This window comes from Apteryx mantelli, chromosome 7, assembly GCF_036417845.1.
Source record: "Apteryx mantelli isolate bAptMan1 chromosome 7, bAptMan1.hap1, whole genome shotgun sequence".
NCBI classification, from domain to species: domain Eukaryota; kingdom Metazoa; phylum Chordata; class Aves; order Apterygiformes; family Apterygidae; genus Apteryx; species Apteryx mantelli.
This window is the reverse complement of record NC_089984.1, coordinates 22,833,812-22,846,821: the sequence shown is the minus strand read 5'-3', so window position 1 is coordinate 22,846,821 and position 13,010 is coordinate 22,833,812. Positions and strand designations below refer to the sequence as shown.

General features: G+C 50.8%; 1 protein-coding gene across 1 annotated transcript; it reads left to right on the top strand.

The window, feature by feature from the left end:
• Nucleotides 1-1,399: 1,399 nt before the first annotated feature.
• Nucleotides 1,400-12,873, top strand: WNT8B (Wnt family member 8B). The gene is made up of 6 exons (XM_067299599.1): nt 1,400-1,416; nt 1,504-1,537; nt 2,925-3,063; nt 4,474-4,599; nt 6,711-6,853; nt 7,285-12,873. Exons 1-6 carry the CDS (start codon nt 1,400-1,402, stop codon nt 7,840-7,842), a joined length of 1,017 nt encoding a protein of 338 aa, XP_067155700.1. The 3' UTR covers nt 7,843-12,873.
• Nucleotides 12,874-13,010: the final 137 nt, after the last annotated feature.

Genomic DNA, 13,010 nt, shown 5'->3' with positions numbered 1-13,010 from the left:
CCAACATCCTTAGGGATAGGGCCCACAATTTGAAGTTTTTTCCCTCTGTACAAAAACCAGGAACTGCTGATCCAAAAAACAAAGAGGGGAGAATCACGTGACTCCCAGAGCTGAAGGTTTCTGGAACCTGAGACTTAAAATTACTAAAACAGACCCCAACATTTTCAGTGGAACAGTTTTCCATTAATAGTGGCAAAATCAAATGTTTCACAGGAATAGTTACAAGTAGACAACTTTTGAAACAATTCATCTTGACTTTCATATTTCAGTTAGAAAACATCAGAAAGATTAATTTTGACTTGCACTTTTCAAATTGCTTACTATTATTAAGCATGAAAAGATACCACATCACAGAAAGAAAACCCTTTTGAGGGCTTTTTTGAGGCCAGCTGAAACTTGGGAACGTATTGTCCCATTTTAGTTTTTCAAAATTGCTACTTATTTTCATCTTGATTCAAGATAGGAATAAAAAGATTCTGAACTATTTATTTCATTGATAAACTCCAGAGGAAGACAACCAACAAACCCAGCACCCCCAAGCCTCAGCAGTGCCTCTGCACACCCAGCCAGTGGTGGTGCTGGCTGCGGGAGCCCGAGGGCAGCACGGCACAGAGGGCACAAGGTGCAGGAGCACAGCTCCACTCCCCGATTTGCTTCCCAAGCTACCCAGGGCAAATCCATGCATTCCTTCCTCAGCACAGGGGGAATGACAGGCTGCCCAGCAGGGTCAGGATGATAAATGTGCCCAGTGAGGTGCTCAGCTAGCACAGCGATAGCCACCAGAGAGGGACTATGGGCCGATGGAGATCAGGGATGCTGGGATCTAGGGGATCCCACAGGGACAAGTGCTGCAAGGGAGAAGCAACACGATCTCCCTGCTCTGAGATCCCTTAGCAAGAGGTGAGCTGCCACGGTGCTGAGCTCGGCAGCGCTGGCACGTGGGGCCATGGGAGGCACCCAAGAGGCTCCCATAGAGCTAGGCTGAGCTAAGCAGACATTCAATAAGGCAAAAGGAAAGGCTGTGGGAACAGGAAAGCACTAAAAATGGGGGAATTGGTGCGAAAGGCAGCCACAAGGAGGAAAGCAGAAGGGAGGAGGGGTGAGAGAGGGCAAGGGAATTGCAGCTGGGGGAGGAAAGGAGGTGAGCAGGCAGCTGGGCTGGGGGAGAGGAGAGGAGAAGGGGGGGGGGCTCAACCTGCAGGGGCTGGAGCAGCCATGGAGAGGGAGTAGGGGAGAGAGTGCTCATCCTGAGGGAAAGGTCCAGGAAGGCTGAGACTGGGAGGAGGGATTCCCAGGGCTGGGCAGGCAGGGAGGGAGGGTACAGCCTGGGTGGGGGGAGGAGAAGGCTCTGTCCCCCCCAGGCAGGGAGCTGCAAGGAGGGACAGGGGTGAGGCCAAAGATGCCTGGAGCCAGGGGGTGAGAGGAGAGCCCTGGGATGCCAGGCATTCCCCAGGCCCTCTACCATCACCCCCTCCCTGCTCACACTGTGTCTCTCTCTTCCAGGTCAGTGAATAATTTCCTGATGACGGGCCCCAAGGTAAGAGAAATCCCTTTGATGTCCATCCCCAGTTCCACTAAACCAGGAGGGGATGAGGCTCTGTGTTTCCCTCTCCTCTTCCTTCAGTCTTGGCCAGCACTCTCCTGGCACCCAGCTTTCCAAGGACAATGCAGGGGAGAGCCAGAAACAAACTGGTACAATCAGTATTTCCTTGCTCCTTGGGCTGTGCCAGCCTTGATCAAAGGGGGCCCAAGGGCCCTTTAAGCTGGTGGGGTCAGATTTTGGAGATGTGTCTATTGACACCAGCTGAGGATCTCACCTGTCATCTATTGCTTCCCAGTGATCAGGTTACATCAGGACCTATGTTCATCCAGGTGGAAGAGCACTTTCTGTGGGTCTTGCAAAACAGGCTTCCCCAAGAAGCACAACTGGATTTGTCAGGACCTTTTTCAGTGTTTTTGGTCCCTTTCTCCTTGCACTTTGCTTTCAGAGGATTTTTTTTCTAGCCAGAACCAGCTGTAAAATTCATCCCAGATTTTTGCCCCTCCTGAAAAATTCATCTTTAAAAAATATAGCTAATCCTCAGAAACACCTCCAAGAATGGCTAGCTCTTGCCAAAGCTCCCAACACTATGGTGGAGCAACCTTGCCCCAAAGCAGAGCCTGTCCCCCTGAGGCCATGGGAAGGTGAGGCAGGCTGAGGGGCCTGTGGCCTGGAGCTCCCTGGTCTCTGAGGGGAAACGAGGATTTCCCTAATGTGGCTGACAGCCAAAACCTCCACTCGCCCTTCTCCCTCCAGGGAGACTCAGGCTCTGACCCAGTACAGCAGAAAATGTATTTCCTGCTGCTGCTGGCAATTGTCGGTTCCTGGGGGAACCAAACCCAAGAAAGCCCCTCAGTTCCGCATGTCTTGTTTCTGTAAGATGGTGTAAGAGTCCTTCGTAGTTGAAGCACAGCCTCTCCTGGAGAGACTGGGGCCGTGCTCTGCCTGGGGTTTGTGCACTGTGCTTCTCCATCCACCTAAACCCCGAAGCACCAAACATCCCAGCACACAGCACATCCACCTTGCAGGGCAGGGCAGGAAAACTACAGCTACGTCGGCCTCACAGCTCGGTGGGAAGCGACTGGGACTATACGGACTTTGCACTGCCTGGGGTGGAAACCAGAGCACCAGGCTGTTAAGTGACTCTCCTGAGCCCTGATGGCCTGGGAGCAGCCTGGGGAAATTCCCGGCAACTCCCCCTTACACGCAGTGCCGTCTCTGCCTGCTGGCCAAGGAACTGTGACTCCAGTCTTGCAGGCTAATGCTAGCCCCAGGGGTACCGAAGTGGGGCCAGTCTCTGTGCCAGGCACCCCCTGACCCCCCACCATTAACGTGGTGCTGCCTGAGGAGGCGTCTCCCCTCCTGACCCCTGCTCTGCTCCTAGGCCTATCTCATCTACTCCAGCAGCGTGGCGGCGGGGGCGCAGAGCGGCATCGAGGAGTGCAAGTTCCAGTTCGCGTGGGACCGCTGGAACTGCCCCGAGCGGGCGCTGCAGCTCTCCAGCCACGGCGGGCTGCGCAGTGGTAAGAAAAGCATTGGATAACACTACCGGGACCCCCTTCGCTGCAGATTAGCGCCCAGGGGCCCCTCCTCTCTTCACAAGTGCCTCCTTTCCTTCTCCTTCTCTGCCTAGCATGTCCCTGTCTCGGGAGGGTCCTTTCCCTGGGCACACGCTGGAAACTAGCTTCCCAACATGGTGGCCTCGCAATGCCAGCATCACCTCGGGACTTGCTGGGGCCCCAGCTGGAGCGAGACAGGATGGTGCTGCCAAGCCTGGCCCAGCTGGCTTCCCGAGTGGCTGCCAGCCCTGCGAAGGAGTGTCAACAAAAAATGCCGTGAGGGCTGCCAGATATGCCAGGCCCAAGTAGTGTCTGTGGCGAGGTTGTCTTGGGGAGGCTGAAGGCCAGTGGGGGTGAGGGAGAGGCGAGCAAAGGGATTTGGCTAAAGGGAGCAATGAAGAGCTCTTCAGTGGCTGTGCTCTGGCCAAGTGGCATGAAAGGGAGGGAAGTCTTCCCACAGCTTCCTGGAGACTGGGATGTCAGAGATACCTTGGCCAAAAATCCAGCACCAGTGACCCATGGCAGCACAGGGCATGGGGGTGCCATCACTGCCACTGCATCCCTTTCTCTGCCAGCCCTTTCTTTACCTATTTGCAGGTGCCAGGAAATGCTTCAGTGTAGACCTGAATCCTCTAGACCCATGTATGCTGCTGGGTTCATACCTGTTACGTATAGGCAGGACCTGGTTATGGGAAAGAGCCTGAGGACTTTGGCGGGACTAGCAGTAGATGAAGGACCAGGGCCCTGGGCAAAGAGGGGCAGAGGTTTCAAAACCCGAGAAAGGTTGCCTGAGGCCCTGAGGAAGAAATTGTAGCATGAAGTGACACCCCTGAGACAGGGAGCAGGTCCCAGAACTGTTCCTATCTAGGTTATCTGCTCAAATCCAGACCTTGCTGATATTTAATGTAAGCCAAAGGCTCAGGTAAGTGAGCTGATAATCACCACACAGATCCCAGTGGGCAGTTATGGACATCGCCCTGAGCCCTGGACACAGGCTCGAGTGGGCTGCGGGGCATGAGCTCTCTGATCCTTGCAGAGAGCCCCTTCCTCTCTGAAGCGTATTAGCAAGAGGCGGGAGACATACTGATCTGCGCTGCATCCCTGCTGGTGAGCTCCCATGGTGACAGCCAAAACTCATCTGTGCTCTTGGAAATGGCACAAGTCAATCCGGATCAAACTTGGGAGTTTCTGTCCCTCTGTAGCTCAAGCCAAGACCAGGCTAATCTGACACACAGGCCTTCCTCTCCAACCCACAGAGCCCTGCCCATTGCAAATCTCTTCCTACACAGTCTTCTGCATGGCAGGAGCATTTCTAATGCGTACTCACCATGAAATCCTTAGCACGTCCCCTCTCCTTGTATTCGCATTTGACAGCCAACCGAGAAACTGCCTTTGTCCACGCCATCAGCTCTGCGGGCGTCATGTACACACTGACCCGGAACTGCAGCCTGGGGGATTTTGACAACTGTGGCTGTGATGACTCCCGCAACGGACAGCTTGGTAAGGAGGAGACGAGCTGCGGTCCATCTCTCACGCCCCACACTCTAGGGAAAGCTGTTCTCCTCTCCCGCATGGAGGCCTGGAGAAATAGCTCCTTCCCCTGGTCCCAGCACCTGCAGGTACTTCCAGAACAGAGCTTTGTCTGGCTTAAATCAAAGTAGCTCTGTGGAAGTTAATGGAGCCACCTCCAAATTACACCAGTTGAGGCCCTTGATATTTTCCATTACCTTCTGTTAGAGAAATAAAATGAGCAGGAAAGTGGAACGGGGTGGCAACTCTTCTGGTTCAAATTAAGAACAACTCAGTTTAAACCACTGGAGGGAATGGAAGTGTAAAACAAGCAGAAGAGTGGATATGGTGCTGTATATCTAAATAGTATGTCTGGTTAGAAAAGTGCAGATCAGGGACCTTAGGGCTCCCAGGTCTGCCGTACCAGCGTAGCCCAGGAACAGAATTATTAGAATTACAGGCAGGGGAAAGCAGGGTGGTATCTATAAACCCCATCAGTATTAGTCAGTGTGGTGTGCACAGTCAGGAGAACCACTGTGGCAGCACGCAGCCTTCACCCCATCACTGTCACAGCTGTACCCAGGCCTGCAGTCACGGGCCTTCCCTTTGTGGGGGACCCCAGGACTTCCAGGCTTCACAGTTCTGGGTCTCCATTCACCTCTCACAGAAAACATTAACATTTTTGTGTTCTGTTTGGAATGGAAAGAAGCCACATTTTAAATTATCAAAATCTTCTAAGAGACATTCACTGCCCAACGGTACTAGTCAGTTTATGACAAACTCAACAGAAGTGCCCAATATTTAGTAATTTGCTTTATTGGCTAATAGCCTTAAAAACAACAGGTGCTTTTCAGGTGTCTGATGTCTGGGATGGCCCATCTCTAAGAGAGCAGGACTTTTGGGCAATGACACACCAAATTTTAACTTCTCTGGAAAATTGAGCTGGTTATGCTACATTTTTTTTTCCCCGCAAAAAACATGTCTGTTTTCCATGAAAATTTTCCATTGTCAATTTAAATCCTTGGAAGGCAAAGGAAAACATGGGTTTGTCCAAAACAACATGATTCAGTTCTAAATGCCACTGTGCTGACTCAGAGTTGTTATAGCTAGGCTTGTTAGCGTTTCCATTCTCCCTTAGGCACAGGGCTCTTGATCTGGACTTCATCATCCACTGCAATTACTCTCCTCCCCTGAGACGCTGCTGCCTTTCACTGGGAGAGGGGACTGCGATGCTCTATGGAAGTCCAGTTAAGGGCCTGGCCTTTCAGAGAGGAGAGAGGCACAGGGCCATTAAACCACAACTCCCAAGATGTACCACCAAGACACTTTAGGGTCAGAATATTCCAGATTTCAAATCTTCACAGAGAATTTGGCATTTTTCTCTAGGAGGAAAAGAAACAAACCATATGACTTGTTTCATGTCAGCTGAGCTAAATTATCAAGACCAGGTTAGAAAAAATAATTTCTATATCTTGTTATGTAGTTTCCCAGTTCTGTGCTGACTCCTTTGTCCCTTTATGATAATTAGAAAATTAGACCCATTTGAGATGCCCAACATCAGTCGGGGATCCTGGGTATACCAAAAAGACAGTCTCCTAGGTACACATGTACCAGGGTTGGTTTGCTTCCTAGTGGAGGAGAATCTGTCTGCTCTGACAGGATGTGTAAACCAGTTAACTAATCCATGTTGGCAACCTGCGCTAGACAAGCAAGATGCTGTCTCTACAAGTCAAACTGAACCAGTTAAAGTCAGAGTTTGAGGGAAGAGGATAAAAGACCCACTGCCTCATCTGTACAAGCCTGCTAATGCATGATAATATACAGCTTCTGAATTCTGCTCTAAGGAAAGCATGGAAGTCCCTGGGCTGGTAACACAGGACATGCCCCTGCCATTGCCTGCATGAACCACTTCTTATCTAAATGTTTGTAGAACTGGCATAATCCAGAGAAAAGAGAATCTGGGAGTATCACTAGGCAAAAAGCTGGATTTTCTCCCACAACTCTGTTCCCTCCATCATTTCTGGACCCTTTCTCATCCTTGGAGCCACAAGCCAGGAAGGGGAGGGATTCCCTGAAAGTGCTCACCTTGTCTCCTTCCCTAGGGGGACAAGGCTGGCTGTGGGGAGGCTGCAGCGACAACGTGGGCTTTGGGGAAGCCATTTCCAAGCAGTTTGTGGATGCTCTGGAGACTGGACAAGATGCCAGAGCTGCTATGAACCTGCATAACAACGAGGCTGGTAGAAAGGTGAGCCCCATCTCTACTTCCAGATCTGGGTGCCAGCTTTGCTCTGGCTATTCACTGCAGAATTGTGCTTCTTTCTGTGGCTAAAAGCATGTGCTCAGAAGAAACGATTACCTTGCTGAGGAGAAAGGGAGGCACGTTAGCAGTACTGATGTGATCCATGTTGTTTGTTCTAACATAGCCAACTCTCCATGATTACAGTGCTAACTCCTGCCTGGTGCCCTCTTCCTCTCTCTTCCCATTGTAAATAGTACTGTACCTTGGAAAAGCAAATCTGTGAGCTTTAAAACAACCGTCCCTGGGCACTGCTATTGTCCATAGGAAATCCCTCCACAGGCTTGGAGCCAAACTTATCCTTGAGCTGCAGTATAGAAATGACCCCATCAAGTCCTCTGGGCTTCTTCCTGAGATCCTTTTCTCTCCTCATCCTACAGGCTGTGAAAGGGACCATGAAGCGGACATGCAAATGCCACGGCGTGTCTGGGAGCTGCACCACCCAGACCTGCTGGCTGCAGCTGCCTGAGTTTCGGGAGGTGGGCACCTACCTCAAGGAGAGGTACCACAAGGCCCTGAAGGTGGATTTGCTGCAGGGGGCAGGGAACAGTGCTGCCAGCCGGGGGGCCATCGCCGAGACCTTCAGCTCCATCTCCAAGAAGGAGCTGGTCCACTTAGAAGATTCTCCTGACTATTGCCTGGAGAACAAGACACTGGGACTGCTGGGAACGGAGGGCAGGGAATGCCTGAAGCGAGGCAAGGCACTCAGCAAGTGGGAGAAGCGGAGCTGCCGGCGGCTGTGCGGGGACTGCGGGCTAGCAGTGGAGGAGAGGCGGGCCGAGATGGTGTCCAGCTGCAACTGCAAGTTCCACTGGTGCTGCGCCGTGCGGTGCGAGCAGTGCCGCAAAAGGGTCACCAAGTACTTCTGTGTCCGCAAGGAGAAGCGGGAGCGGAGCGGGGGTGGTGGGGCCAGCCACAAGCTCAAGAGGAAGCTCTAACTGCCCTCTGCTCCTCCATGGTCCTGTTTGCCCATCTTTTCCCCTTCTCTCCCCCTCTCCCTAGCAGCCCCCAGCACCATTCCCATTTGGCTTAGTTTTGTCCCACTTCCAAACAAGGTCTCTTCAGCCAACACCATCTTACTAGGGCTTGGATAATGGAAAATTACTGGCGTGAGTCCTGGGGCCATGTCCACACAGGGCATCTCCCATCAGTGCAGTGGCTGATGACTTCTGGAAAGACCCTCAGGTGTTGACAAAGGAAAGTGAGATTTGGTCCCTTTGACCCAGAGTCACTCTGTTTGGTGACTCTGGTTTTATGGCAGAAAATACAGCCCGTCGCTGTAGCTTGTATTGTCTCAAGCTTGTCTGCTTCCCCAAGCAAGCACCTGCTCTGGGCTTTTGAGCAAGTGAGACTCACACTCAGGAAGGCATGACTAAGCTCAGATGACACCATCAGATCTGGGCCACTCAGGGCAGTAGTCCCTAAAACAGAAGAGGCTTGTTTGATGCTTCTTGTATCCTAAAAAAAATAGAGGCATTAAAGAAATTGTCACTGCCTTTTATTAGGCCCTGCACTGTGTGGGAAGACAAAAAGTGCTTAACTCCTTTCTGCAGCAAGCCAGCCTCCAGGAGGGCCACAAATTCACATCCCAACCATTCACAGATTTGCTAAGCTCTCCTGTGTCTTACTTTGCATTTGAGGGACTCCAGCAGCAAGATTTCAAGCTGCTGCTTGACCTGCCCATTAAAGAGCTGTCCAAAAAAGGGATCCTATCAATCACTTGCTTTCACACACTTACTCTGTATCTTCTAAGCCCCCAGGTCTGGCCACTCTTTTCACCCAGCACCCTAACCAAAGCCCTCGACTGATGCCATAAAGATACCCTCATACTTCTCTTCTCTCTCTTCACTCCCAAATCTCTCCCACAGAGGAGCTGTCAGCTGAGCCTATTCCTCACCTCCTGGTGTACTTGCCAAGCACTCTTACCCTGTCAGCTAACTAACTAAATATTTCTTCCTAGCCTGAGAAAATAATGTCAGTTACTATTTAATGGTGTTGTAAATAGGAAAGTGAAGCACTTTGAAGTTTAATTTATTGCACAGTTACTGTGATGTATACATAACAGTTTTTCTCTACCACTTATTGTATATATTCTATAGGCTAAGCAAGCAGCAGGAAGATTTGGTTGATGCATCTCTGTTCCCTTGCCATAATAGAGGTAGGGAGGGAAGAGGCTGTCAGCTGCAGGCCCTGGGTTAGCTTACTGCCCATCACAGTGATTTCCCTTGAGCTGTGAGGTTATTGTCTACTTTGCTGTTTCAAGTGTGCTTTAGACAGATGAGAAGTCAACAGAGCTAAGTGACTGGCCATTAGACCTGTCTTGTAGCCAACGTTTGTAAACCAATAGCCAATGCAATAAATCAGTAGCCAAGTGCTTGCAAAATGCTGGTGTGTCTAAGTGGTTGGGTGTTTTTTCATCCAATTGCATGTGGATATATGCGATTACAGTTCTGAAGACTAACTTACCCATTGGTGGGGAGACAGCATAAGAAGAGCTATTTCCCTGCACCTAGCACCACCTCTGCCCCTGCCATGAGGGGAAAGGGCCTGCTCTCTCCATGAACTTGTCTGAGGTTGCATCCAACTGCAATGAAGCTACCTGGGAAGGGCAGATAGGGGCCAACTGCAGATTCCAGAGATGACAAATCAAAGACACTCATCAATCATATCAATCCATATGTGTCTCTTGGTTAACAAACATCATCTTGGTATCAGGACTACTTTGTTGGGAATGGGAATTTGGACCTAGTGGAAACCTGGGGTCTCATTAGAGCAAGACCGCTCACATCAAGCAAGAATCTGGCCCTTCAAAAATTTCAGGAAACAATCTGAGCCCATCCTCAGGGAAAGCTGAAACACTTCCACTTCACACACAAGCCACCAGCTGTTTGTTCAAGGGTTCTTATTAGTACAAGGACCCTGTCCTAGACTTCCCTTGCATCAATGTCAGTAGATCCTCCTTCACCCTGCCCCGCCCTCCATCTCGCTGCAGTGGGAGCAGAGAGCTGCCGCCTCTCACCCCGCTGGGGAAGGCTCCAGCATAGGCTGGCTCTGAGGATGTCAGACTGCAAGGCACAGAGGACAGCTTCTGCCCACCTCTCAGCCCTCTTAGCCCCCCTTTCCAAGGCCAGCTTGAGAAGAAAAAAAAGGAGATGATGTGGAAGTTGCTCCCCATTTCCCCCCCATCTCCAGTACCTGACAAGGCGTGTGACCCCTTTCTTCCCTTGCCTTCATGACTGCCCCACACAGTTGCCCCACAAAGGCTATAGCACAACCCAGGATGCGCCCTCTCGGCACAGTGATGCCTGTTGGCGGAGGGCAACTGTGACCCCCTCCCCATCACCGCCAGAGCAAGGGGGCGTGCAGGGAGCATTACAAGCAGGGGCCTCACCACCGCACGCTTCTTCTTCTGGGACAAAATGGCGACACCGCAGCTGCAAAATGTGCTGACCTCTGCAGCAGGTCGGGCCCCGGAGGGGTCCTCCTCCTAGGCAAAAGGAGCCCTTAGTGGTAAAGGCACTGCTGCCATTGTGTGGCAGGATTGGATGCTTCCATGTATTCATTTCGGTTTAATGAAGGCGCATTCCTCAGAGGAGAAATATTTACATTCAGCTTCCCAGGTGGTCACCTTCGCCCAGATGACACACAAACAGGCAGCCCCCCGCTCCCTTTTCCAATCCAGACCTCTTTAGAGGGCTCGAGGAGGAGGGGAGCAGAGGGAGGGGGGTGGCCGGGGGAGCAGAATAGAGAAGGGAACAAAATGCTAATAAATCAGCCAGCCAGCCCTTTTCCCCTCCCCTCTGTGGAGTCAATGGAAAGTGTCATTTCACATGCTAATCCCCCTCCGCTCTCTTCACAACACCTTTTCCGAAAAGTGTTTGGGAAAAGTCCTTGTGGCCCGTTTACAGCTCCCTGCCGCTTCGGATTCCTTCTTGTCTAAGGCCGCGGCCCCCGTGTGGGTCTCTCCCTCCAGCAGGGCTCCTTACAAAAAAAATCTCAACAAAGACTTTGGAGTTCATCAGCCTCCCACTGAAATTCACAGCTGCTGAACAAACTAATCCCCTCTCTTGGCCTTTCTTCCTTTCAATGGGTTCTTGGCTTCAAAGACACTTTGGGAAAGGACTTTGTGGGGACTCACACTGCTCCCTCAATAGAAGTTAGTGCAAGCATTATCTTCAGAGCAAGTGGCTTTACAAACAAATACTGCCTAACAATCTCGGCCCCTCCAGCTCCCCCAAACACACACAAGCCTAGCCTGCAGACATGATGTTATCTGCAACAGGATTAGAGCTCAGCTCACTCTGTGCCCAGGGATCCCTTCCTACTGCCCCCGCTCCCCCCCTAGCTCTTTGTCAACCCAAAGGCCTTCTCAACCAGCAGAAAACACTTTCTCTGTTGAGAGGTGCAGGATGCTGCGGGAGCATGTGCCCACAGGGGAGGAGGCAATGCCAAGCAGCTGCTGTGCATAAACCAGAAGCTGTTACCAGCCAGCAGAGATAGTGCTATAACTGGAGCAGCTTCTTCCAGGGGCCCTGCAAGTCACACATGACATGAGAGCCCTAGAGACCTGGGTTCTGTCCTTGGCTCTGCCATGAGCCCCTCAAGGACCCTTAGGTGGGTCAGCTCACCACCCTCCTTGCCTGGTTGCCCTCCAGTGCTCACTGTGGTAAACCTGGAGCAGAACTGAGCAACAGCAGGACAAAGGGGACAAGCAGGAAAGACATGCAAAGGCAGGTTAAATAGCCAGTCCCTGCATGAGTCCATGGATAGTAGAAGCAGTACACTGGAGGGAACTCAAGAGCCAAACACATCTGAGAAACACCATGAAAATTCATGCTTATTTCTCCATGGTACAAGTGGCCTGAGTTAAAGAAATAGCCAGGGTGGACTGCACAAGGTACTATAACTGGATCCAAAAAGGCAGAATCTAAGAATATGAGGCTGTTAAATCATGTCAGAAAGTCTGAGGACTTTCCTTATACACAGGTTAAGCACATGAGCATCTCAGGCTACCTGCTTACTTGTTCAGCTTCAGAAAGGGTCATAACACAAGTGCAGCTCATGAAAACCAATTTGCATCTCCCTGATGGGGGACAGCTGAGAGCTGTCTGATTGGTAACTGCTTCCAGACCTGGCTGTAACATCTCTGCAAGCAGGACTCCCTTCCAGTTGGTATTTGCCTCTGTGGGCAGCAGGACCAACAAAGCTGCTTTTTCTGTTTGTATGTACTGTGTCCATACACCTCAGATCCCTCATAAATCCTTTTCCCTTTCTAGCAATGACCCTTATAATGTTTTCCATACACCAAATAATCTCTCTAAACCTTTGCCCTCTCCCAAGTCCTCTAAGCAGAAGCCAGGCAACAGTCCTGCTTATTTCATACTTTTATGTGTGCTGACTGGCTGTCCCATACATGTACACTAGCTGGCCAGCTGGCAGCATAGAGGAAACAACTATTTTGAGCTTATGCCAGTCTTTTTGCAAAAGCTAGATTGATTTCCCCTGCTTTATCCAAGTCCTGATCTTTCACTTCAGCCTTCTTACCTACAGATAAGCTTAAATTAAATTCGGCCAATAGATCCAGAAGTTATTGTCTAATGGTAAGAACTGACAATTCAATGGTATAAGTCTGATTTACCCAAAGGGGGTCACATCTTCATGCTAGTTTAAGCAACACGGCTTTAGTGGTGTAAAGCACACTTGCAGCAGGAGAGGACATCATCCAGGACTCTGCTTGCTTGCTGACATACTTTCAAGTCCTGATATAAAGCGCAAAATCCCCATGATCATGGCAAAAAAATGCTGTGATTCCCCAAGGGAACATCAGCCACTCCAAGGTCCTTCTAGTTGTATCTGATGCACATGAATAGTCACAACTGAGGAAAGTGATCTGGAGAAGAATGGTTCTCTGACCTGCAGCCCTGGGCAGTGAGTAAGGCCTGAGGTCTTATCACACCAGGATGTTTGCTGCCCACACCAGCAGAACCCAAAATCTGGTTTGCCCTAAACCTTTTTGAATTCTTCCTCTCACCATAGCTGAGAACTCAGAGGGTGGCCCTGCAGATTGAGACAAGTCTCCTGAAGCCAGAGGTGACAGGCAGCTGCC